Raw genomic sequence first — 26,188 nt, forward strand, 5'->3', positions numbered from 1 at the left:
TGAAGCAGTGACTCTGGATTCTGCAGCTGATACTGTCTTGAAAGGTTGGGGTGGGGAGAGGGAGATACAGTTTAAGGGCAGATGGAATGTCCAAACTTGAGTTTATTTTGCTTCATTTTACTTCTCAAGTAAAATGTTCTTTCTCTTGTTTATGATTTTTTAGAAGTTAATTACTTATTGTGCTATTGGGAAGATATCTTCTGTCTCTCAGCACATAAGGAGCCTGCAGAACCTTTTTAGAAAGTAACGATGTACTCGGCACAGGCTAGAATTCTTTTTCTGGAGCTGGAGGTGACCACCTGAAGTTAATCAGGGAAGACATCCCCCCCGGAATCAAGTGGGTAGCAGGTGTTAGGAATTAGTTATAGTTGGGGGAGGGATGCTATTTATAAAAGGGGAGCAGCTCCGCAAGGAATCATTTTGAATGTCTTAAGCACACAAACTGTTACTTGTCTTTGCCCTTCTCTTTCTCACACTATTTAGGGTTGGCAAATTTTCTTGCCTCCTTTTAATTTTTGATTGTGTTTGATTGTATTTAAGGTAATGAATATCCTGTAAATCTCTCTCTCTCTCTCTCTCTCTAGTATCTTACACATTGCTGCATAAGGAAGTAAAAAGCATGTTACACCATGGAGTGCAGATACAATTTCTTTGGCCAATTCCTGTTTGTCTCCAGCTAATCTTACTGCCTCAGAGCTGGGCGCTTCTCAGTTACAAATTTATGGTATTATTGGAGGATGGGGAAAAGATTAGCTCAGTTCTCTTCTCCCAGCCATACCTGTCTGTTTGAATGAGCTGGATTTCCCTTTGGATTTTCTTTGAAGTGTTTATTCCTTTTGTCTACAACTACTCTAGTATGTTGAGCCCCCATTTACCTTCCGTTCCTACTTCACAGGGAGGTAAAGTCCCTTCCCAAACTTTGCATCTGCACCAATCACTGCTTTCAAGATGAATACAGGCCCTGAGTAGAATTGGGAAGGGGGAGGTAAGAGTGGTGCAAGCAACCTGTTACTTCGCATTTGCTGCCTGGGATGGGCTAGGAGAGACTGTAGCTTCAGCAGATAGTGGATGGAAAGAAGCACAAGACAGATTTGCCATTTTGATTCCTTTTCTGTGGAACTAAACCATCCAACTTGCATTGGTTTCGGTTGTGTTGTGGAGTGCTTTTCAAGGTGATAGTGCTCCTGGTGGCACGGATTCTGAAGAGCAGGGGGAGAAGGGGAGGGGATTGTAGCCTAAGGTATTTACTGGGCTTGTCCATCCATTTACTAGCACCCTAGTACTGGACTTAGCTTTCACTTGATCGTATGTGAAAACATATGGGTCCTCCATGTTAAGTCCTAACAATTATCTGGTTACTATATTACTGACAGTTTTTGAACCCTCATTATGTTATGCATTTTCTGACTTGGTGCTTAGAGTGAGTGAGATTTTTCTCTTGGTTTTGTGGGAGAGGAGATGCACAGCTTCTATACCATGTACATGAAACATTCTACTAATGATCTGAAACCTTTTGAAATCATTTTGCTGAAGATGCAGAGGGAGAAAGAGATGCAAGGACAGCTTGAGCTTTGTAATATCCTTTATAGTCTGACTTCTGTAAATAAGATACAGCATCAAATCTTTTATTATAATGTTGACTTCTCCTGCTCATATCTTGTAATCATAGAGAAAAGCAGGAACGCTGGTTCCAAAAAATTAAAAAGTAGATGAATATCCCTTCAGCTGCTTCTCTTCTGACATTTTGCAGTTCTCCACAAACCTTCTGCTTTTGTATAATCACAGTAAGGAAGCTGTTCAAATTACTGTTTTCATAATGTAGCAAAAAGATTCAAAGGCAAAGGGAGGGGAGCCTGACCTGTAATCACAATGCTTAGTAATGCCTTACTAGAATTCAGTCAGCAACGCAAAAATACCTTGCCCGAGGGGATGAGCGAAGACAAGCTGAGCTAGCATAACCTCGGGGATTGGACACCAACATCAGCAGGGTGCCGCTTTTAGAAGCGTAAGACAGAATTTGTAGTCTTGCCAATATGCGGTATCAGCGCAGGGAAGCCACTATTGCAAAAGAGAAGGAAGGGACTCATTCAAAATATTTGTATTAATTGGGTGCTTTAAAGCCATTTAGATGCAGAAGGAATACAAAATGTTTCCTTCCCTTCGCTTTTAATCTTTACTCCTCCCACTGCTTAAAAAAACAGATCTGGAATTCTCAATAAACTGCTTCCTTCTCCCTCCTCTGTCCCTGTGCTCAGTCTCAGTATATTTACACATAAACAGAATTATCCATAGTAGCAGATTCTGCTTAGGTATACACATTGAAGAAGCAACTCATGATGATCCAGAAAAGCTTTGGTGTAAAAAGAGAATATATTGATACCTTGATATTTTTCAGTGTTAATGTTAATTGGGAAGACAGTAAAACTAAATGTCTGTTATTTTGTTTATGGTGTTGCATCACTTCAGTATTTAGTACCCTAGGTAGCTGTTTTTTACTCCAGTGAGCTAGATTAGCCTGATTACACTGGCAGGATGCAGTTGATGGATGACTGTCATTATCTTCTCAAACCTGCATGATACTTTAGGTATAGGAGATGATAATTAAATTTTCAAGAGACTACACTGAGATTATAAGATCTGAGTATTTTTTTAAAATGAGGAATATGTTTGCAATTATCAGCATGTTGTTAGAGGATCCTCTCCTGAGATGTTTTATTAGCAACCCCTGATTTCCTTTAAATTGATCAAGAAAAAATGCTCAAGTTATCATATAACACTTTAGATGTTGTTTTGGTTTTTTAATTCTGATATGTTCCTCCTCCTGAAACAGACCAAAAATGTATCTGATCAAATCTATTGGTAATGGCTTGAAGATGTACAGGTTAGCACAATATATTTAATGAAACCTTGTTTGAGACAAAACACTAGAGAGGATCATAATTAATGCCTCATTTTCTGCCAGTTGCTATTGATTACTCATTCAGGGTCCCTTTGTTCTCAAAATGGTAACACTGTATTTCACATTACTATTTGATGATATTCTCAGGATGAGATTCTTTAACAACATGCTGATAATTGCAAACATATCTCTAGAATTTAAATTTAAAATGAATTTACATCATATGTCAGTGTTTTTCCAAATTCAGCTCCTATTTTGGAGTGCATATTCCTTACAGTTTCCAAAGATTGGAGACTTGAGTAAAGTGAAATTCAACACTTTATATCTTGATTATATTTTTGGCTTAAACTGCATGATGTGGAACTCAGGTGAATGGTCTTTTTGCAGCCCAAACCTCTGTACTGTACTAGTATCTCACAGAGCAATTATTTGTTAATGTTTTAATTTTGTGCTAGGTTTTCCTTTGGAATCACAGTAACAACATACACAACTTACCTGGGGGATTTTACAAGTTTAGCAGAGTTTGACTTCTCCATTTTTTTACATTCTTTTAAACTAGCTCATGCAAATTGTCAGGTTTATCTATAAGGCAAGACATGTGAAATATTAAGACACATTATATACATGATTTAAGTAATCCAAATGGCTCATTGAATAAAAGGACATGTACATGAAACTTCTGCTCTACCCACTGCAGCATTTCAAGTTTATAGTAAGGCAAGGAATGCACTTACTATCTGCTTTTCGTAATCATGAAAAACAAAGAAATGCCAAGTGAGTTTGGCTACGATTATGGAGCGGGATAATGGAGGGATTTGAGATGAGTGCTGTTGTGTTACTTTACTTTTACAAAATAATCTGTCTATACTCCCAGTTTTTCACTAAACACTTAAGTACTTTTTTTTTTATTTCAAACTTTAGACAGTTTTCCTGCCTTACATAGGGACAGCCTGACTACTGGGACTCAAAGCATAAACTTTTTGAAAAGGAAGCTAATGCAAAAAGACTAGGAAAAATAAAATCTAGTTGACTAGTTTATTGGGGGGGGTGGGGCAGGCGGTTTCAAGATCTAAGTTTGCAGTTGGTAAGTTGCAGCTCTCATTTCACTGCCAAAGCAGCCTGCCTTATTATGCCAGCACAATGGCCCTGTCATAATCAGTTGTATATAATGGGCTAATGCTTTTATTCTCAACCATATTATTCTTTTGATAGAAAATAATGAATAATGTAAAGGCACACAGTTGTATTTGGATGGAACTATTGCATAGTTTGGCTATGGCTACACTAGGAAAATCTGAGTTCTTAAAGTGTTTGCTAATACGTTTGCATTTAAAAAATGAACATGAATGAGATTTAGACCAAGAAGCACAAGGCTAACTGCCTATAACAAATACATTTTTGAAAAGGTAAAACCTTATATGTGATAGTGTAGTGTATGGAGTGTGTTTGTTAAAAACGTTCGTGTATTTTGCAGGATAGCTTGGCTTTCCTATCTACATATAGCCTAAATGTTTGAGAGCTGCAAGGAATATTGCATAGGGACATCTGTAGGCCTTTACTTGTCCACATTTCTTTTTTTATATCAAAGTAAGAAAATCAAAGAAGTGTTTACCAACTTATTAGAATTCTGCTGGCCAGTGTCCTAGAAGTTCATTGAAGGCAGAGCAGTATTTTGGCATCAAATTATATCTTTGGGATTCTAAAGATTCATAGAGTTGGGCTGGGGAAAAGAAAACTTCCAAAGTAGTCAAACTCTTTCTTACTTTTATGCTCAAATTCTTTGAAAGAATCAATTTAAAAATAATTTTAAAATATGTTGAGTAAGGAGCTTTTTTTATCTCGGGCATACCATTTTGGTACAAGCATATGGTTGATTAGCTTGTTAGAATGGAAGCTAACTTTGCGTGCACGTAAGTGCAGCTGCAATACAAAGTGACTTGTTTTCTGTGACAAAGGTGCATAAATACACACAGCCCCATATGTAGATACGATTCTTTTCCCCCCACCTCACCCTTGCAATGTTGAATAGGTGATTCCCCTGCATTTCATTTTTATGAGAATACTTTTTAGGAGAAGGACCCCTTTAAAGCATTTGTCTAGATAGTGGCCCTTGTAAAAGCCTTTATTTTTGGGATCAGGCCATGCCATTTCCCCTGAGGCTGTCAAAACTGTTTCTTGGTTTTGCTGAAAGTGATAGATTTGAAAAGTAAAGCAGTCATGTTTACCTCTTTTTCTCTGTTCTCTTTGGAATCAGGCTTGCTGTGTTCTTAGTTGATTGTAGTAAAAGCCTTTTATATTTCGTTTTGTTTTCTTTCTTTTTTTTTTAGGTTGGTTATTGAACACACATTCCTTAGGTAAAATATTGCTTTAAATAAATTCTTGTTTATTTTGAAGCTGGAAATATGCCTTATAAAATCCAAAGAAGCAACTTTTTAAGGGTGATGCCTGTTTATTTATAATGGTAATGCAGACAGGACTCGGCAGCGTTCAGGAGAATAACCAGTCATTGATTATTCTTTAGTAATTGGATCCATGCTTGGCAGATGAGGTTCGGAGTGAGCGTGAATGTTCTCTGTGGAGAATGCTGCAAACTACGTATGTAAGCGATCTGCCTCTGTCAGGGACCTCGGGCACTTAGTCAGGAGAAGCTTGGTGCTGATAATACAAAGCTTTTTTGCTATCCTCAGTGGTATTTTTGTATTCCTTTCTTTATCAGATGCCCTTAGGAAAGGATCAGTCCTAATCAATATTGCTTCTCAATTGGTTCAGACAGGCAGAAAAATCAATAAGCTGAACTAATGACATCTATTTTTATTTTATTTTGGAAGACTGAGGAACAATTATAAAATTTTAAACAGATGCTTCATTTGATTGAGGGAATGGTAGAAGAGGGTTGTGTTTTGGGGGATTTTTTTCTTCCTGCCTTTTTTTTTTTCTTCCAAATAAAAAATTCTTACTCAAACACAATATAGATCAGAAAACTTCTTTAGCGTGTGTTGCATAGCTTGAGATTTACTGGGTATGTATTATATTACTTATACTTTATGTTGTTGTAGTAGCCATGCTGCTTTGAAATTCAGGGTCTGATGAAAATGTCAAGAACTGGAATGCTTAGGACAAAAGCAAGGGTGGCAAATGTCATTAGGTAAAGGTTGGAGGTTAAGTCTGGAAAAGATATAGACACATGCCTTTTGGAGTGGCTTGGTAGAAGTGAATTTAAGAGTTTTTAATGGGTTGGGGTTTTTTGTGTTTTTTTGTTTGGTTGGTTTTTGTTGTTGTTTTTTTTTTTTCCCCATCTCCCGCCCCTCCCCCTTAATGAAGAGAGAAACAGAGGAACTAAGAACCCTCCCACCCCTTTTTTTGGAGGCGTCTGTATGGATCCCGTTGCATTTCCAAAATCACTGCCAATGATCCGAAGGAGATGCTGGGGGGAGCGGGGAGAGTTGTCTTTAACGTGAATGGGACGTAGTTCCTAATTGTGTTTGACAGCTGCTCTGAGCAAGCAGGGGCTGGACTGGACCTCCAGAGGTCCCTGCCAGCCTCAGCGGTTCTGGGGTTCTGTGAGTGGGACCTTGCTGCAGCTACTTGAAATGACAACTGTCACAGTACTTCCTCCCCTTCCCCACGGGCTATGTAAAGAAGTTTTTCTTCAGTCCCGGGTATTCTTGGGCTGGAGGTCAAGTCTTGGGCTAAGTGCAGAACTGGTTTAACTTTTTCTTTTGGACAGTGTTGGTTTGGAGGCACTGCTTTTCACAAAACATTGCCCAGGCTTCCTGCACAGTGTTGACCACTAAAACGCTAATAAATGTTTAGAATAGCATCTTCGCTAAATTCAGACTTACACTATGTAAGCCAGATATTCTGATAATCATAATGTTTTCTGCAAAACAATAAACTCTTAACTGTTTGTCAAAGGCAAAATCAGCCAATCTTGAAAGAGTCTACAGGCAGATTCCCTGCCCCGCCCTTTTTTTCTATATACTTTGTTGAAAGATCACCTCACTCCTTATAAGGGATCTCATTTCAATATGAGTTTTATATTAACAATTCTGATTTAAAGACTATTTTATTGTAAGAATAAGAATGAAGAAACTGAGTTGAGGGGAAACTTTACTTTTATGCCTCAACATTTTTAGTCATTATTAACTTTGTTCTTCAAACTGTGTGATAGATTTGTAAGAAATAGTTAACACTTCTGGGCCTTCCTTTAGTTTGTAACAGGGTGACTCTTTCACATCCCAGTCTTTTCAATGAAAATACAAGATTTTTGTGCTCAAATTAGTTATCAGACAAGTAAAAGATAGAAATTTCAGTAGTGATATGATGCAAAACCATTTATCTGGAAAAATGCACTTGAGGTTATTGCTTTTTTTTATATATAGTCTGTAATTTTGTATGAACTCTGGATTTTCTGCTAATCCCAGTGCATTGCAAGTTAGAACGCCTTTAGTACCGTACTGAGAGCCATGCGAGTGAGCCTCACCTTTCACAAGTCATCACACCAAAAGAACCAGCTTGACTGATACAATGTAATCCAAAAAATACATTTGTTCATGAATGAGGGTATTCAGGCCTGAGAAAGAACTGTGAGGAGAGCCAGAGCAACGGCTCTGCACGCATTCTGGGAGGCAGCAGCGCTGGAGCGGTTCCTGCCATGATCCGGCCTGCAAGCCTCCTTGTTCGACAACCTCTGGAACCTGCGGGTGCGCGCGGGCTTCTTCGTTGAGAGCGGTTTGAGGGGAGGGGGAACGTTGGCTTGGGAGCAGCGGGGCTGAAGGAGAAACTTTAACTAGGTGGCACCTCAAGTTTGTTTTGGTATGAAAGTTAATCCAGTCAGCTGTTTCTGTCTTAGCATCAACTGACAATTGAAATGTTAGTGTGGTTTGAATGTAGGCAAAACATAACTGTCCTGCCGTCCGACAGCTGTGCTTCACCCCTTCATGGCAGGAAGACTGCACTACGTGTGACCAAATACGAAGAAACGGGATCACTTGTTTCTGAAGGCTGCTGGTTCCATGGCGGCCTTAAAACACTGTCTGATTATTAAAAGCAAAGTGTCTTTAGCTACATGTAACACAGAATGGATGCTGCTGTATGAGGAAAGCTGTACGTAGCAGCCGGGAGTGAAGCGGCGGTGAATGCATTTTTACTGCCTGGTAGCGTTATGTTTTCTGTGCAAACAGCTCTGTGGGTTTCACTCCAAGTCTGGGGATTTTCAGACTAAAACAAGGTTAAAGCATAGTATCAACCATGGAAAAACTATGTTCTCATAAATCACCAACATTCATTCCTGTTTCACAGAAGAAATCCAAATAACGTGAGGCCTACCAATATATAATGCACTTGTTAAGTGTTTAGAATGTTTTTGTATTTACTGTGTGAAAAAGAGAACAAAAAGGGTAGGGTTCAACTGCGTTGTTGATTTGAAGTTTCTAAAATGTCATATTTTTTTATGTTCTGTACATTAATCTAATCTGTTATCTCTTTTGTCTACATTTTTTTTTTTTGGACAATTATTCCATGTTTTTATGAATGTAGTATAAGTCTGGATTTCTAAGTATGTGCTAAAACCTAATGTCACACTATAAACTCTTAGCAGTTTTTATCAATTATGTTTATATTGTGTAATAGAAGAGGTGCTATATTGCAAACTAAACAAAGTATTATGATTTTTGTTTATAATGAAAGTATGAACTGATTCTTTCAGATGTTTTAAACTGAAATGGTTTTTCAGAGGCTCACAGCCAAACTTGCTCTGCCTTTCTGAATTATGCTGTAGTATATTCTCTGCATACTAATTTTAAAAAGTCAACATTTTTTTGAACTCTAAGACCTTCACTGAAAGCCCAGTAAATTCCTATAAATGCTATGAGCAGTATGTGTGGTTAATAGTTTGTTATATTAACAGCTGAGTTATCATAGAGCTTAATTTTACTTTTCTCTGTATATTTTGCAGTCTAGTCTGCTTCGGTCAGATATGGGGCTTGGAAGTCCAGGTCAGCTGTCATCCTCAGGAAAACCTGGAACACCCTACTACCCGTTTTCTGGCACAAATCAACGCCGAAGACCACTTCATGACTCACCAGCTCTTGGTGAGTAATAGAGACAGTTTTAAAACTTTTGTTCATGATGCATTTCTGCAGACTTTATTAATTTCTTTGACAGTTCATTTTATATACTGGAGATTGCTCTGTACTGAGCAATTCAAATTATAGCAAACTGCTGTATAAGAGATAAACTGGAATTATTAACATATTCTTTGAGATGCTAGTTTGGATTCAATGCTGGTCAGTATTGCTTATAAAATAAACAAGAAACTCCAATAAAACCCTTAATTGCAAAAGCAATAATGACAGATGGATAGGAGCTGATGACCAGCTGAGTGCCCTTAACCCATGCCATCATTAACTCCTGGAAATGCCTGACCTTGAGGTCATTACCATTATTTAGTAGGGGAAAGACAGAAAGGGGAAACAATTATCCTTTTATATGCTAAAAGTAACTTTATTCAGGGCAATATATAGTTCATTGTAATTGGTTCAACATGCCTTTAAAGTTCTTAGCAATTGGAGACTAGTAGTTTATCCTAAAATCAAACTACCTTGCAAAATATGCAGGCAGGAAGAACTTGCTTAAAAATTGTTATAATCCTATGGCAGTATTAATATTTTGTTCTGGAGATAATTAGAGATAAATGGAATTTTCCTACTCGATCATAGTCAGTGGTAATATTTCATAGCTCTAAAGACTTTCTATTGAATTAGGGAATCAAGAATGAGCCAGCTGTTCTGTAGTTTCTGCTATAAGACTATCACGAATAATGGGATGTGCAAGTTTTAAAAAATTCTTTTTGCTATAAAAAGAGAGACTGTAACCTGATATTCTAGTTTAAAAGCTACCATATTTCAATGTTAGCATGTTATGTCATTAGGATTACTCCAGTTTTATGTTTGGTTTTTTAATGCCCCTCATTCTAGATAGCACTTCTATTCCATAATAAAATCTTGTTTGTTGGAATCATATAACTTAAACCATACTTTACCCAATGTAAGATTTGATCACATGCAAATTGTTTCTTGAAGTAACTTTAGTATTAACTAGAACTGCAAACTCCTTGGGCATTAAAATAGTCCTGAACATGCTTGAGATTGTTTTTTAAATCTTTAATTGTAAAAATATGACTTTGGAACTTTACCTGTATATATATGTGTGTGTATATGTATGTGTGTATTTTAAAATACCTTTTTTTTAATATAACTTTTTACCTGTTGTCAAGACAACTGCCATTTAATCTGCGGTTGTCTTTCTTTACAAATGTTTTTGTAAGTATTCATGTTCCTCAGAATATAAGAATCGAACGCAGCAGTTCTTCAGATCTGTTTCAGAAGAGGAACAGTCTGAGAAGAGTTCAGTGAAATTGTTTGCTGCTTGGAAGGGTGTTTGAACTTTAATAGAAAAGAGTTGGGTTTTTAAATTATTATTATTATTATTATTATTGTTATTGTTATTGTTAAGTTTTGGCCCCCATTGAATCAGTTTTAGTGAGAAACTGCTATAATAGTAACCTGTGGTTCTGAGTAACGGGGGGGCGTGACTTTGGGTGCTGAACAGAGAGTGATACTGACGTGGGCAGAAAGGTTATGGTATGAAGCAGCCACTGAAGGAGAGTCCTAAACGAGATTGTCTGATTTCTATTATATACTTGAATATGTGATTAAGTTAGTTTCTTGTGTGAACTGTATAGAGTTGGGCAAGTTCCAAATATTATTAAATTAAACAAAATGAAGCGAAGTGTGGTGTTTTCAGAGTAGTACTCCTATTTATTTTTTTTCTTTGAAAGAGAAGCTCAAGGGGTATAAACCTCTTCAAACTGGTAATAGCGTGATATTCCTCTTTCTGTCATGGCTGAATCCGGCGGACTGTAACCCAGGACATGGCAGGTGGTGGTTATACAAATCTATGGAAATGTTTTTCCAGAAATGCCAGGAAAAGGAAATGCACTTTTATCTTGACTCTTGTTCCTGATGGCTTGAGAAAGTATGTCTGAAATATTTAGGTTTTTTTAATGGACTAGTTAAATGTTACAAAACTGCTGCCTGAGAATTTAAAGCAAAGTCGAATTATGGCCATTTTATCCCCGAGACGGAGTTGCCTGACCAGGATTTTAACAAACTCTTTAAATTTGCTACTAAAGTTCATTGAAACCAACCAGTGCTCCCTTCCAGGTGATGCTTTGAGTGCAGTGTAAATATCTCTTCCAGAAGTCCTTTTATTTTCTTTTCGAACGTGCCCTGTGGGGAATGATCAGAGTAAAGATATCCAGCAGATATTCTCACCTTATCTCACCTTTGACTTGTCATATTGTATAATAAAATTGTGATTAAATGTTCTAAATGAAAATAGAAAAAATAGGAATTTTGTATTTTAATTGAAGACTCAATCAGTCAACTGTAGAACTGGTAATCTTGCCAGATTCTCATCTTCAGAACATCAGTTAACTTCTAATTTGCATGCATACAGTTCAGATTAATTTTATTAGCAGCTGACTAAACTGGTTCAGATTCTTGATTTAGGTAGTGAAATTGCTGGGTACTTTTGTGATGTTACAATAATTATTGGTAGAAGGAAGCAGGTATCATACTTCCAACTTTACTATTATATGCAAATTTGAGTTGTATTGCCCTTATTACTTAAGAAAAGTAATTAGGTCATTAGATTTGCTGTTTATTTACAACCTTGATATAGTCTAAAAGCTATAGAAATTTACATCATGTTAGTATTTTTAGAGTATAAATCATACTTTAACATGTCATAAATTCCTTTTTGATAGTTCTCAGTCCCATTTTCCTCCTTTTGTATCTCAAAATCTTACTTTGTTTCTTAGCAAGTGTATAAGGACATCAGAGTACCCTTCAGTGTTAGTGTTCTTAGGAATAACTGCTTTCCTTCTGGGAAGCATTGAAAGTAATTATTTAGCAAAGCTTTATTTTAGAGAAGAACATTGGTATGTTACATATTTAAGCACATTCATATATTGATGTGATAGACAAATTTCATTGGCACCGAACAAAAAATGCATGAAATTAGAAAATAAGAAATCCATCGTGGAAAGAAAAAACTGTATAGCGTAGCTATTGATTCTTTTTCATCTGTAATGTAGACACTTGATGAAACGTTGTTTTTCTGTGTACAGATCCTCTACAGACAAAGAAAGTAAGAAAGGTGCCCCCTGGTTTGCCTTCTTCTGTAAGTACTACGTTTTTTACTTATAGTAAACAAATCGGGTTCAAATTGCGCTCTCTTTACCTGGCAAGCATACGAATTACTTAACTTTAGCATTAGGAGGGCTATCTGCCGGACATGAACAGCTAGGCTAGGTAATTGGGAGTGGTTCTGGAGAACTAAATACACATTTGATGTGGAATTTTTAGATTTCATAGCAGTGATTTGTAGCTTGCTCATATGCTCCTACCCACTTGTCCCTGTCATTTGAATTCCTCTCTTGGGAAGAGAGCTGGGCCAGGAGCTGTCAAAGAAGATCTCCTGTACAGGTCTTTTGATGTTTAATTAGTCATTATGTTGCTGAACAGGAGGACAGACAGAGATTAATAGCTGAGAATCTTAGAAATTTACATTTGTAATAATCCCAGTGGAGCTGAAGACATTAAGATTCGGAGGACATGTACAGCTCAGCTTGCCTCAGTAGGACTGAGGTTATTAATATGCATAAATCACCGAGTCAGATGTTCATTGTGAAGCCCTGGTGGATTTTAAAGCCTTCATTAAGCCTTTCCTAACTTCAGCCTAGCATCAGGAAAGCTTTCAAGCAACTAGTTTGTTGATCCCTCTTTGCTTGAAAATTTATCCTTCGAGAATAAAGGGCTTTGATGAAAAAGGTTGGAAGGGTTTTGGTGGAAAAATCATTAATGGCTGTGATAATCTAATGCTATAGGGGTGTTTTGTGGTATTAAATATGCTTTATTCTTAAAAGGAAGAAAATTGTTTATAAATGAGTCTGCATTTAAAAATCCACGTGAAGTGAAAAATCCCCAGTGAAGTGAAGGACAGAATTATTTTTTCCCCTGCTCAGAACAAACAGGAGGGGAGGGGGAAGCTCCGCTGCCTTGCGGGGTACATCTCTTTGTTGTGTAAATGGATGTTGGGCTTTTATTTGGCAGTACTTAACACATGGGCGCAGGTGCACTTGGATGAGTCATAACTCAAAGCCGGATAGGCTGAATAGAACGTACTGCACAGGCAACAGTAATATAGTGGGAGCAAAATGGGTCTGATCTTTTTATTTTATATTGAGTCTGAAGTATGGATGGTGTCTTCTGGTCCTTGCATCTCCCCTGTTCTCTCCTCCCTCTCTTTCCCTTCTCCCTCCCCCTGCTTACGGTGATACATACAGAAACCGGGATCTGAAATCCTATTTTAACCGTACTTCCAGATGGAGCTGAGATAGTATAGATAGCCTGGGGCAGCTGTGCTCTGAACCTGCAGCCTACCTGGAAGCCAGGATTGCAGCTGCAGGCACTCTTAAAAGCTTTTGCTTGCATAAGCACTTGGGCCCCACTAGAGGCTGAATAGCTGCTTGATAAACAAAATGAACACAATGCCTCAAATCATTATTCCCGAGGCCAGGAATATTCTTCTTCCTTCCCCCCCCCCTTTTTTTTCCCTTCAGCAGCAGCTAAAAATAGTTTGGCAATTTACATTTTAACAGTTGCGTGTTATGTAGGGTGGCTTTACAGTCTAGCAGATGATTTCTGCTAGATTAACAAAAATATATTTAAAATGTCAGAGAAGCTAGAACACATAGCAGTGCAATTTTCATGTAATTTATTACTGTAATTCTAGGCGAGTAATAAAGCTTACATTACATGTTTAATATTTAGTAGCGTCAGCCAGGTAAAGAGATCATTTTAGCGAATGAAAAATTTCTCTCATTTCTCTTACCAGGCTTTAATTTTAAGAAGCAGTATTTTTCAGATGGTTTTCATTTAATTCTTCTTCTGTCAGAAGAGCGGAGACAACAAAATGCTGATAAATTTTATTTGTATTAACATTGTTCCAATCTGCGCAATAAAGTGCAGTTACTGCGAATAAACAATGATTGCGGTGCTGCAATTGTTAAGTACTGTTTCTCTATTTCAATACTTTCAGTGCTGAATAGAGCCTTGAAGTAAAATGACATATTACAAAAAAAAAGTGATATGAGATATTATGTGTTTGGAAGATGACACAACTAAATTTCACTGAGCATCATAGGAAATTTAAATGGAGTAGAAAATTATGGAAGTGTTGTTTTAATTTTAAATATACCTTGGTAAGAAGTCAGAATGTATTGTGGGAAAGATAAAAATTGATTTAGCTAATAGGTAGCACAGAGAACTATTAATTTTCCATTAATAATATGGAAAGTCACAAGAAAGAGGATACTTACGTTCTTACACAAATCTGTATTTTTTTAAATTTTCAGTTTCTAAAAAATTATCTTCTGCAATGTTTTTTTGTTAGCACAGGGCTACCATGTCAATGGATACTCAACAGAAATTTAATTTCCTAGATAACTGTAATTTCATGACAATCTTTTAAGAAATAATGATTTTTTTTTTTTTTAATTTTCCTCTAGTTTATTTCTTTTTCTCTTGGATTTTTATGGTATTTTCTGGAATTACTTGCTTTGAGGTTTATCTTTCTTCATGTGTTCTTATCAGGGCCTAAAGTAAAAACAGTTACAGAGGAAAGTGCTAATGTATTGTTTAGTTACTTTCTGGAATGCAACTCAATCTGAACTTGTCCTTTTACTGTAAAAATTAAATGCATTTTTAAGTTTTGCTGTCCTAAGTTGCTAAGTGGTGAGTCATTGCCCAAAACATTTTGAATGTTGACATGCAAGCATTTATGTTAAACTACAACTACTAAATTTAAAGCCTTGTGGGGAGGATAGAAACTAAAAAATCAGTGGTTTATTTTTTCTCACTGTTAGCTCAAGCCAGGCTTGAGTGAACAGAAAGATGATGATGTGCCGTTTATATTGGGGGGGGGGGAATACTGTTTAGTGAGTTACATTATCCTCAGAGATTCGAAACTGTTGTATTTCTGAGAATTTTTCTGATTGTAGGAGTTACTCTAACTAAGCCAAGAAACTAATAACATCATGTGACTTGAAACCAGTTGTAACTGATCGGCGGGACTGAGTTAGGAAGAGCAGAATGTCAGGGTTTTCAAAGAGCTGTTCAGCCCGCAGAGGGAGAAGAGAGAAAAGTAAGGCTCACTTGGAAATGCACAGGGAGATTGCCATCTAATTATGGATGGGCTGTGAGCAGAAACATACTATTTACATGTGTAGTCAGAAAATATTTCAAACTAATATTTATGATTAGTACCATAATCAGTAGCTATCATGAGGTCATAATTCTAAGAAAAGTAGTGTGAATATCTATCGTCATTCTTTTGCCATTTCATTAGTCTCGTATCAGAGAAATAATCTGAAATACATCATCTCTCTGGATTTTTGTAACAGAAGATCAGTGTGACACACAGGTACAAATATCTGATTGTTTTCTGTGTAGCGCCATTTCTAATAACTATTCTGAATATTTTAGACTTTCCACAGTACCTGAGACTATCAGTTAATATTAAACTTTACATTGCCACTTATTAAATAAGAGATTTTCAAATGAATATTTTCTAATACCAGAGATCTCCTTCTAAATTGAAACTCATTACGTTTTTCAATACATTTAAGACAATTTATAGCTTGATTATAGGGGTTCCTCTTATATCACCCTCTATAGTATGCATATAGTCCATGGGTGCTAATTTATTGCAAGAATGCTTTATGAAGCAAAGCTAGAGAAAACTTGGTTTGCACACATAGAACTACCTCCCAAACATTTAAGGCACTTTTCTTTTTGGTATCATGCTAGTCTTTTAAGACTGAGCTTGAGAAATGTATTTCAAGAGATGTCTCATAAAGATGCCAATGATACCGGAAGAAAAATAATAGGTCTTACTCCCTTCTGTGCTCCCTCTTTCCTCCACCCCTCCCAAAGGGTGAAAGGAGATTATTTGAAATGGTGGAGTGGAAAGGATCCAGACCTCTGAATGTTTATCTGAAACCAAGTTTTTGAGACATTAATGTTTAGGTTGTATTAAATATAATATAACGTTCACCATGCTGAGTGGACTTTCTTTAGAGAATTACCCTCAATTTTAGCAAGTTCAATGTGTATTGAAATAGTCTGGTGTAAAGCAACATCCTTGGAATACTTTTATGAAGTCTGTGGCTCTGAATAAAAACTTCGGAGCGTCCTGGGTAGATACTTTGTGTGATGTTTAACTGACTGTGGTATTGTGTTTAACTGGCTTTCTAGTGGGATTTTTTTTTTCCCTTGGTAAGATTTGTTCCCTCTGGCCAGAAATGGTGTCAAAATGTAAAAGGCAGCATTTAGTTTGTTCAGAGCTGTTCTGAATTGCCTTGCGCATTCAAGTGACACATTCAACTGTCATTCTCATCTTTGGTATCTAACACTCTCAAAGACAGCAGTAACTCGCCTGAGCCTTGCCTCTGATGCTGTGCTGTGTTTTAGAAGGCAATTTTAAATAACGAAATTGAGCAAATAAATCCTTATGGATAATGCAACACAGAACTTGTGATTTCTTCCTCGTGACTCAGTCTTCCATCTTCTCTTCTGCCTTATGCTCGTTCTTTGGTCACCGGAGTCGAAGGATAAAGTTTTTAGGGACTTGCTCTGTACTCCTTTTTAAGCACCATGTTTATCTGTGATCTTGAACAAAAAGCAAATATATGAAACATCCAACCCTTAAATTATGTTACAAACCAAGTAAAAGTGTTTCTTTGAGATTTTATATTAAGAAAAAAACCTGATTTCCTGATTAGATTGTTGTAGTTTTTTTCAACATGGCCTTTATTTGAAATCTGTCTGAAAACAGCAGTAACCTCAGATTATAGCATCCTACCAACTCTTTGCTATACGAGAACATTTAGCTGTCGTTTAACAACTAAGCAGTCCATTGCAAAGTCCTGCTGTGAGAGTTCAGATCAAGTTCTCACTGAGTTAGGGTGAAGGTACTTCAGTAACCCTCTCTTAATAGCATTTTTTTTATTGCAATCAGATAATTTTTCCAAACTAACTATCCTGTCATCTGACTGTGGTGAACTATTGTAAGGTTGCTTAATTGAGAGAACTTCCCTGTGAAAATCCTGCGTATACATATATGAGGGATATATAATAATGTGAAATTATTTCTCTGTGTTTGGATTTATTGGAGATACTTTATTTTTGAAGTTTTCACAATATATTAAAATGAGCATATTAGATGCTCTTAAATTAGAGTGTAGATCTGCATAAAAGAACCTTAAATCTGTGCATAATTCTAAAACTTACATGAAAAAATAACATGACTGAATTGCAGCTCGTGTAATTTAGGGAGAAGTTATATGGAATTGCTGCAACTTCTGCTTTACCTCAAAGATTAGTGTGTCCATTACCATAAATTAGTGTGGTGTTTTATAACAATAGATAAGGATAAAAGCTTTTTTGAAGACTATTTCATAATATCTTTTGCTTGATAATACTTGCGCTTTTGGTGGGAAGGCTTTTAGAATCCCTGAAGTCATCTGGGAAAGCAGTGAGCAACGTTGTGTTGCTAGACTTTTACATGCTGCTGAGCAGAGATGTTTCCTTCCAGTTGCTGGTTCAGCCCAAATATTGGGCAGGTTGCTTTGCCTGTGACCGTGCCATTTGTCAGAAATGGGCAATACAATAATGCTTGCTTTTGAAAAAGAATGGTACTGAAATTAAAGCACTGCATAATCTTTAAATGAAAATTCAGGTGAAGACGCGTATTTACACATTGAAGCGAAGTAATTGAATTAAGTTACCTCTTGTTTTAGTGCCACAGAGTTTCTTGTGATGTCAAGACTTACAAAGAAAGCAAGCTGTACAGTCTCGGAGATTTGGTTATGGGATTTCATACCATTTGCACTGATAGCTAGGATTAGTTGTTAGCGTTTTTTCTTTCTGTAGGGAAGTAGTAGGCGGACTCCTAACTGTGGATGACAGAAGGATTGCTCATTCGGCTTTTGATAGCTCACTTGGCTTCATTTGCAAAAAAGTTTTTCCAAGCAGCAAGTTGGAGTACAGAAGAAGGGGGGAGATACAAGGAAATACATGCTGAGGCACAACTAGCTCTCTGCATTTTGACATGCAATCTTCTAAAGCTTCTCTGACACTGAATTATTTAATAAACCCAAGAAGTGTGTGTGCATTGATATATTAGGCTGGGCTCAGGTTTTGCCTATGGAGCCACCTACAGGGAGATCACACAAGTGCAGAGGTAGCTGCATGGTTTGGTGAGAAAGTGAAAAATGCACTGTACTTCTGTAATGAAATAAAAGTTAAATGATACTAAGGTTGGACCAGCAGAGGGACCCCTTAATCACTTTTTAATTTTTCAAATAAATTTTCTTGGCCATATTGAGTTGATGTGAAAAGATTTGTAATTCAGGTAGTCTTCTGCAAGTTTCAGTAACACAGCCTTACTAATTCATTTCAGGTTTTAAAATTCTTTTAAGGTCGATACACATTTTTAGATTGGGTAGGTTTTTAGCACACTTTGGGATGATAATTATCTGGCTTCTGATGGGATGATTTATTGCCTCAGGATAATAAACATGTTTATTTACTTTTTGATGTAGATATGGGTAGTTAAGACCTTCATATAGAGGCTTTCAAACCTTAAGTACTTAATATTTTCAGCAAAATAATAAAAATTTCTGAATTTGAGCAATATCCTATCAAAGCTGTATTTGCAAGTTTTTGAAACAAGTTTTAAAACCTCCTCAAATAAATTATTTTGTGTTTGATTCTGAAGAATATGATACACAGCACTTTTTTCCTCATTCTTTCCATTCTAGTAAAATATTTATGTAAAAACTTAAACATCTGAAATTCAATATTATTTGGAAAACTACTGAAAGAAACTTCCTAGCTGTAGTTCCCAATTAAAAAAAAAATTCTTTATTTTTTACCCTTATCTGTCATAGGTAACTGGAGTTTTTTGCAGACAACAAAAAAAACCCCAACCAACAACAAAAACCCCAACAACCACCCCCAGCCCCCCCAAAACCTTGTAATATTGCTAGGTAAAAGTAATGGTTAGTAAGTAATACCAATTTCATTAGGATTTGTTATCTGTTCTCTGTCCCTTCAAACTGTCCCCTCTTCCCTGGTTACAGTAACATGAATGTTAAATGTGAAGTTAAAGACAAACCTTTTGAACAGGAAAACCACCAAACTATTTTAGCTCTTGCATAGGTGAGTAAACTAATTTGCTTAAAACATCTTCCTTTGGATTGTGGGGGTTTTGCCTATCAAATTTGGTCCACTGGGTTATTTTAAATTGTTTTCCATAGTTAGTCTGCTGTGTCTCTGCTGAACAGCATACTTAGTGGTTGGTTAACAACAGAAGGCTATACTTCCAGGATTTTAAAATAAATTAACATTTACTTAACTGATGCATTAAATAGAGGACGATATAATAAGCAATGTGTTTTCCCCTTAAAACAGCCAGGTTTGTTTCTTAAGGCTTGAAATCTTGTCTATTCTAACAGCTACATTATGCATGATGTTCAGTGCATCCTTTATTAATGATCCTAACTCTGGCCTTGCTATAGTTAATCATCATAAATGTTTGGTTTTAAAATAAGTTATATTGGAGTTCTAAGATGCCTAGATTTTTTTTTCTGAATTGTTGCAAGAGAAGCAGCTCAAAGTTACTATGTATATTTTAATTAGCAACAGGTTGTTCAGTATCGGACTAATTTTCTAGGAATTTGTCTTTTATCATCTGTTCCCCATTCCTTGCTTTTATTTCAATGGAGCATTAGTTGGGATCTGTCTCTCCTGTTCAGGTTCCAGTTTTCTTAGAACTGGTAAGAACTTAATCACTTGTGAAACTTCTGTTCTTCTGTCGAATGTGGTTGAAATTGATAATAAGTTCCAACCTTGGACAGAGTGGGGAGGAAAGGAGAGACTTCCAGGGCCATTGCCTTTGCCTTATTTCCAAAGATAGCAGGTTAACCTAGCCCCTAAGAAATTAAATGGAAATTAGTAAGAACAATAGAATTGGTAACCCCATCAAAAGCAGGTTTGGGCTCTTGCCATGTTACCATTTTTTCAGCAGGATTGAAGCCAACTCTCCACGAGGAGACTTGTGATACTTGGGTTTACACATCACAGTTGCTTTTGTTGGTGAAAAATTTCCAGTTGCACATAATTAATTGTAAAAGTTTTTGCTACTTGTTGTGTTTGAATAGACCCATTTAAAATAACAAAGCTGTGATAAAAAGCAATAACCTTTTTAAAGTATTTTGATGTTTCAGTCTTGTGGAATACGTTTGACCAGAGGATAGTTCTTGTCCATTGGGACAGTTAGATAACTATCTTTCATACGGCATAATTTTCAGTGATCTGCAGAAATTATGTTTTTTTTTATAAATTCAAATGATGGGTTACATAGGCTTAATGGTATATTTGCTTTGGGGCTCTGACGAGTTGTACAAAAGTGTTATTTCACATAAAAGTTTGTTTTCAGGGGGAACATGTAGTTCATTCACAAAATTTCTTAGTGTTAAAATGATCTTTGAAAATATTCTACAGGTAGCTTGGTTTATTATTAGGTCAGTATTTCACTCTGCATCAGCTTTTATAATCTCTATGTACTTTAGAAACAGGCAGTTTATTGTTTCTGACACACAGTACAGGGTCATGAGTGGAAACAATTCGGGCTACAAAGTGCATGTCAGTTCAGTGCTCCTCTGCTGACGGCATGTCTGTCTGAAATCAAGTTTAAAAAATTGGCCCTGTCTCCAGCTGACTTGTTTTGTCAGGCTGAGTCATAAGATTAACCCTTGACTTGTCACCAAGGAAAAATGGAGTAAACAACTGTACCCGGTACAGTATTGCTGATCCAGCTATGATTCATTTCACTGTAACATGATTCTCTTAAGAAAACAAATTTCGGAGCAGCTGTTGCTTGGCTTACGTGGGGATTATAAAAATTGCAACCACAAAACAAAAACTTACTTTGGACTTCAGGAGCTTTTGGAATAGTTATCTGGGAGTACTTCCTGCAAATACAGAGTTATTGGTAACAACATCACAATTTCTTGTGCAGTCTTTCAAATTTTAGATTTCTTTTTTAGGTTTATTTTTTATCTATTCTGGTGAAAGTAAACTTTTGTGGGTTAAAGTTTGATATGCTTGATGGAATTATGGTTTGGTCCTACAAGATGAATCAATGTAGCAAATGTCTTGTGAGAAACAATGTTTTTGTACAGTAAATGTAGAGCAGATACAGTGATAATTTTCAGGGTTTTTTTCCCACTGATGTAACTGAGGGTAGGACAACTAATTTCCTTTTTGGTAAAATGAAACTGTTATCTTTTGATTTGTGGGGAAGTAACTCAGGAGCAAATTCATTTATTGGCTCATTATGGAGGTACCAGTCTTCAAACTAGTTTGTCTACAAACAGACAGCATTTGCAGGGGTGTTGCTCAGTTTTATTGATCATACTGTTGCTGTTGTCTTACCCATGTGATGGTGAAAAAGATCAATGATTTCCTTGTACTGATAAATGTTAATTGTGTTAGTAAATATTACCAGTTAATATTACCTGTATACTTTTCATTACAATTGCTCTGTACAAGTAAAGGGCAGTTGTAATGCAGAGAAGGCCCCCTCCCAATGCTACATAGTAAGTTAGTTTTTTCTGCTGTATGTTTTAACATTTTTTCAATTGCTTATAATATGGGTGGATAATGCTTATTATTTGAGAGGGCTCTTCATCTCAAATACAACTATTTTGAAAATTGAGCATGTGTGCATGGAGGCACAGTAGCAATTACAACTATCTTGATGATAGTCTTCACTTCAAAGAACCAACTCCAGTTACCCTGGAAGTATTTTTAATGATTTAAAAGTTTGTGTGCTTGAATTATTTCAGAAGAAAAGGGTTCTCTTACTATTTTGACTCTTGCATGCTGAAAGCACCTTTTCCAGCTTAGGGTTTTTTCAAAGATGTACATTAGTCTGAATTAGTGATTTTAATCTAGTGCTCTATGAGAAGTAGCACGTGCAAAGATCTGAAGATCTTTTAGCATATCTCATCTGTAGAGTCCTGAACATTAGTGAGAAGCTTTAAGGAATGGCATTGTTAGCTGCAAATCAAAGCTTCTTACAGAGTCTCTGGGGACTGACATGGGTCTTTGTGGTCCCTAGGGGAAGAAGGAAGCCGCAAGTCACTCTGTGGGCCTGGCGATTTAATAGTCTGAAGTATAGTGATGTTCTTTTTTGCAGCTGCTGCTGCTATGCCTTTTGTATTGGAGAAGAGTTCAGTTCAGATATCATTAGCTTTACTGCATAGTTAAATAGTTCTGGAGGTGTGGTTTGACTTGCAGTAAAAATGCAAGTGTTCTTCAGCTGATGTAAACTTCAGGATGTATTTGCCAACATACTCTGAGCACAGTAGTCTCCTAATTGATTGAAGAGTTCACTGAAAAAGCATTTGAAGCTGGAGGTGTGAATATTTTTTTGTCATTATGTGTATATTCTGTATAGTGACAGACACTACAGTAGTTAGGTCCTGAGATAATGGGCATTATTTAGAAGACCCACTAAGATTTTTTTCTGACCATAGTATTCTACTGTAGTCAATTTGTCACCCCTGTGGATCTTTTTAGTTCAGATTTCCCTGATGCACAAGGTGCTTGGGAGAATGAACCAAATTTCTGCAACTTGCTTTCTTTCCCTGTAAATTGCTGAATTGAACTTTGCCCATTTTTTTACCTTATCCTGAAGTATTTTCCTGCTTTTGTCAGGAGGGAGGCAGGGAGAATTCACATCATTGGCAGTTGACACAGTTAGAGGTGGAGAAATGTGGGTTTGCTTTAACCTATTTTTCCCTGGATTGAAATCTGTATCTAACTTACCAGGAGCTGCATTCATATGTAGAGAATAAAAAAATGTACACCTCATTAAGAGTTAATGTTAGTTAATGCCACTCTTCAGTGAAGAAAGCAAAAAGACTTACCAGGCATAGATAATGTGCAAATATTGAGGGATTTTTGTGCTGGAAGTTGCAGTCTGTTTGCTGTATTGTATAACTCACATTTTTGTGGTGTGCCAAAGTTGTTGGGGTCGCCCCCTTCTCTTTTCTTCCGTTTCTTATAGGGGCACAGGATTGCTTTTTTCATATAAAAATGTATTATACAATATAAAGGGAGTCTGGGCTCATGTTTCCAAAGGACCACCATCATACTTTGTATACCGTATCTTAAAGATGGATTTTGGATGATTCCATAAAATGAAAATATTTACATCATTTTTTTTTAAAGCCAAGCATCTTGTGTGTGTGTTGTCTTTGTGTTAGGGCCATATCATCACATCGGCTTCCCTGTTGAGAAGGCAGCCCGTGGCCTGGTTAACGTGCTGGGGGGGGGGGGGGGGAGCGCTGCCTGGGGTGTCGCTGCCTGGGTGCCCCCGCTTTCCCATGGGACTCACTCCTAGCAGCTCCCCATGGCCTTGGGAGGCGTTTGCCAAGGCTGGAAGCAACTTTAGGCAGAGCCAGATGGCCGTGTGGCTGGAGATGCACCAAGCAGCGTTGCCACTGCCACAAGTGCTCTAATTTAATCAAAACAAAAAGTAGAAGATTAACTCGCTCAGGACGTATCCATTTGCTCTTCCCGTGTAGCTCGCGATTTATTCGGGTGCGCACGCTGGTCCCTCGGTCTCTGCAGCCCCGCGTGCGTGGGCTGGCCCGCCTGCCCCCTCCCTGCGCTGCTGGGCAAGGCCTGGGGCGCGGGCCGCGGCGGGCAGAGGCGGAGGAGCGGAGGAGCGCAGGGCTGGCGGGGCCCCGCGCCCGGGCCTACCCCCGCGCCCGGCCGGAGATGGTTCAGTCCTGCTTTGCATAAGTCGCCTCTGAGGCGCTCCATGTGCGCGGGCGGCGCGGAGAAGCGCGCGGGCGGCCGGGCGGGTGGATGTCGTGGAGAGAGGCGGTGCACTTCAGCCCGGCCCGCCGCCAGCCTCGCCATGTACTGCGCGTACCCCGTCCCCGGGGTGGGCAGCAACTCCCTCATGTACTACTACAACGGGAAGACGGTAAGGGCGGCCGCCTTTGTTCGGGAGCCGCTGAGCAGCCGTGCGGGGCTGGCGGCCGGCCGTCGGGCAAATACAAGTTCACAGCGCGGGGGTCCCCCCGCCCGTCCGGCGCTCAGCCACGCGCGGCTCCTCTGAGGGCGGGGGTGCCTTCCAGAAGGCAGCCTGTTCCCGTGCGGCCGTGCCGGGGCCAGCGGGGGGGCGAGCGGTCTTGGGAAGAAGCTAGCCGGGGGTTTGTGGGCCGCGTCGTGTAGCGGGGGGAGATGAAAGTCTCCTCAGCTACGGACAGAAATACCACGTCCGGCGCCGCGGGAGTGCGGAGCGCAGCAGCCCGCAGCCAGGCGGCGCTCGGGGCCGGGCTCGGGGCCGGGCTGCCCGCCGCTGCCCGACCCGCTCCCGCCCTGCGCGCTCCGGACCCCGGTCCCGCTCGCGCCGGCTGAGGTGCTGGCGGTGCGGCGCTCGCTGCAGAGTGTGGTGAAGTTTGGGTTCCTGCGTCCCTGCGGCTTTTCGTTGGGGGTTGTTGGGTTTTTTTTACCTCTCCTCTTCCAGACGGGTGCAGAGCAGCCTCCTTGAGCGCACCTCGGTAACTGCTGCTCTGGCTGACCCATCGCCCGGTCCCGAGCCCTGGCCATCGCGTCGGTAACGCGCCTGCTGCCGGGCGCTGTGCAGCCCGAGTAACGCAGCATCCGCTAGCCAGCCATTAACGGTGCCGTGCCCGGAGCTGGTCCTTTCGCTTGTATGATTTCGAAATAATCAAAATATTGCTACAACCACTGGAGGAAAAAAAAATGCAGATTCTGAAAAAATTAAATCTCTCTATGTTTTAACTTTCTGGAAATTGAGTGGGATATTTCCGTTTCATGGTTGATACTTAGAATTTTTAAGTTCATATGACAAGAGTTCTGATTTTTGTGTATAAAAATTAGCATACAATGGTAAATTTAGCACAGGATGTTTTTTCTAGTCTGTTTATCTCGTATGTGGTTTTGGCTTTCTTCTGTTATAAAAATAACATTAAATAGGAGAAAGGGAGGTGCTGATATTGATCTTTTTTGTAGGTTGGGTTTTTTTACTGCTGTTTTTCCTCTCGTGGACCTATGTGAGCTTTGCCTTCATTAGTAAACTTTTTGCCAAGATTTTTGTTCAATTATAATTAAACTGTGGATCTTTATATTCATTAAAGACACTGTGTATGAGTTGCTTGAATAACAGAAGATGCTGGAGGAGTAACCTTGAGTAAAATTGCTTGGTCTCTATTTCATTTCCTTTGGTATAAATGCCAGCTGTCTTTCAAATATGAAATTATTTTTCTTTCATGTCTGCTCCTAGGCTAAAACAATCTGTTTGAAGTTTTATGTGAAGATATATATAAGACTTAAGTAAAATTAACTATACAATACCCCTGAAGCAAAGGGAATATAACTTGCATGGAGTTTTGATTTTATTCTTTCTAGAGCACAGATCACTCTATTACAACATTTCTCTTTGTTCTTGTAGCAGGAAAAAAGGCTTTGATCTTATTAAGTATTTCCAGGCATATAGTAGATGGAAGTGCTGGTACTGTAGGAGAGCATGGCTTGAAAATTGATAGCATGTGCCTGTTGAGGGTCAGAGGTGACCTTTATGAGCTTGAAGAGTTAGTAAATAGATGACAAATCATATGATGATCCTATATCATGTTGCCCAAGGTTTTATTTAAATTTTTTTAACATCTCACTAGCTTTTAGCATTTTCTCTTCTAGGAATTCTGCAAGTTGGACTAAATTACTAATGTAAAAATATACAGAAGGAGGATATGTGAAGTTGGGGGGGTGGTTTTTGTGTTACAGTTTTTGAAGCACACATCTTGGTGTGTATGCCCAATATTTGTATGAACCTTTCCCTAGTGAGAGAGCAGTACGTAAGCCTAATTTGGATGTCTTATTGCTTTTATTTGTATTGTTTGATCAATTAGTAGTTGATAGTACGTACCTCATTATTTGAGTTTGAGATTTTTATTTAGATTATTGAATTAGATTTTGGATATTGACATTACTTGATACCTGCTGATATACATAAAATCTGATTTATTTACACACAAAGCAAGTGGGAAATGACATG

At 38.2% G+C, this 26,188-nt stretch overlaps 1 protein-coding gene across 16 annotated transcripts in view; it reads left to right on the plus strand.

Annotated features, from left to right (window-relative positions):
* The window catches only part of TCF12 (transcription factor 12), a 169,140-nt gene that overhangs the window by 103,608 nt on the left and 39,344 nt on the right, over positions 1–26,188 (plus strand). For 13 of the 16 annotated variants that reach the window (XM_075160176.1, XM_075160182.1, XM_075160177.1 and 10 more), the window contains 2 exons: positions 8,856–8,991; positions 12,093–12,145. In XM_075160176.1, the coding sequence (XP_075016277.1) occupies positions 8,856–8,991; positions 12,093–12,145 (189 nt within the window). Of the gene's footprint in view, positions 1–8,855; positions 8,992–12,092; positions 12,146–23,893; positions 24,092–26,188 lie in introns of those variants that run through there. The other 3 variants (XM_075160190.1, XM_075160188.1, XM_075160189.1) reach the window with 3 other exon arrangements.

This window comes from Calonectris borealis, chromosome 11 (assembly GCF_964195595.1).
Source record: "Calonectris borealis chromosome 11, bCalBor7.hap1.2, whole genome shotgun sequence".
Lineage (NCBI taxonomy): Eukaryota > Metazoa > Chordata > Aves > Procellariiformes > Procellariidae > Calonectris > Calonectris borealis.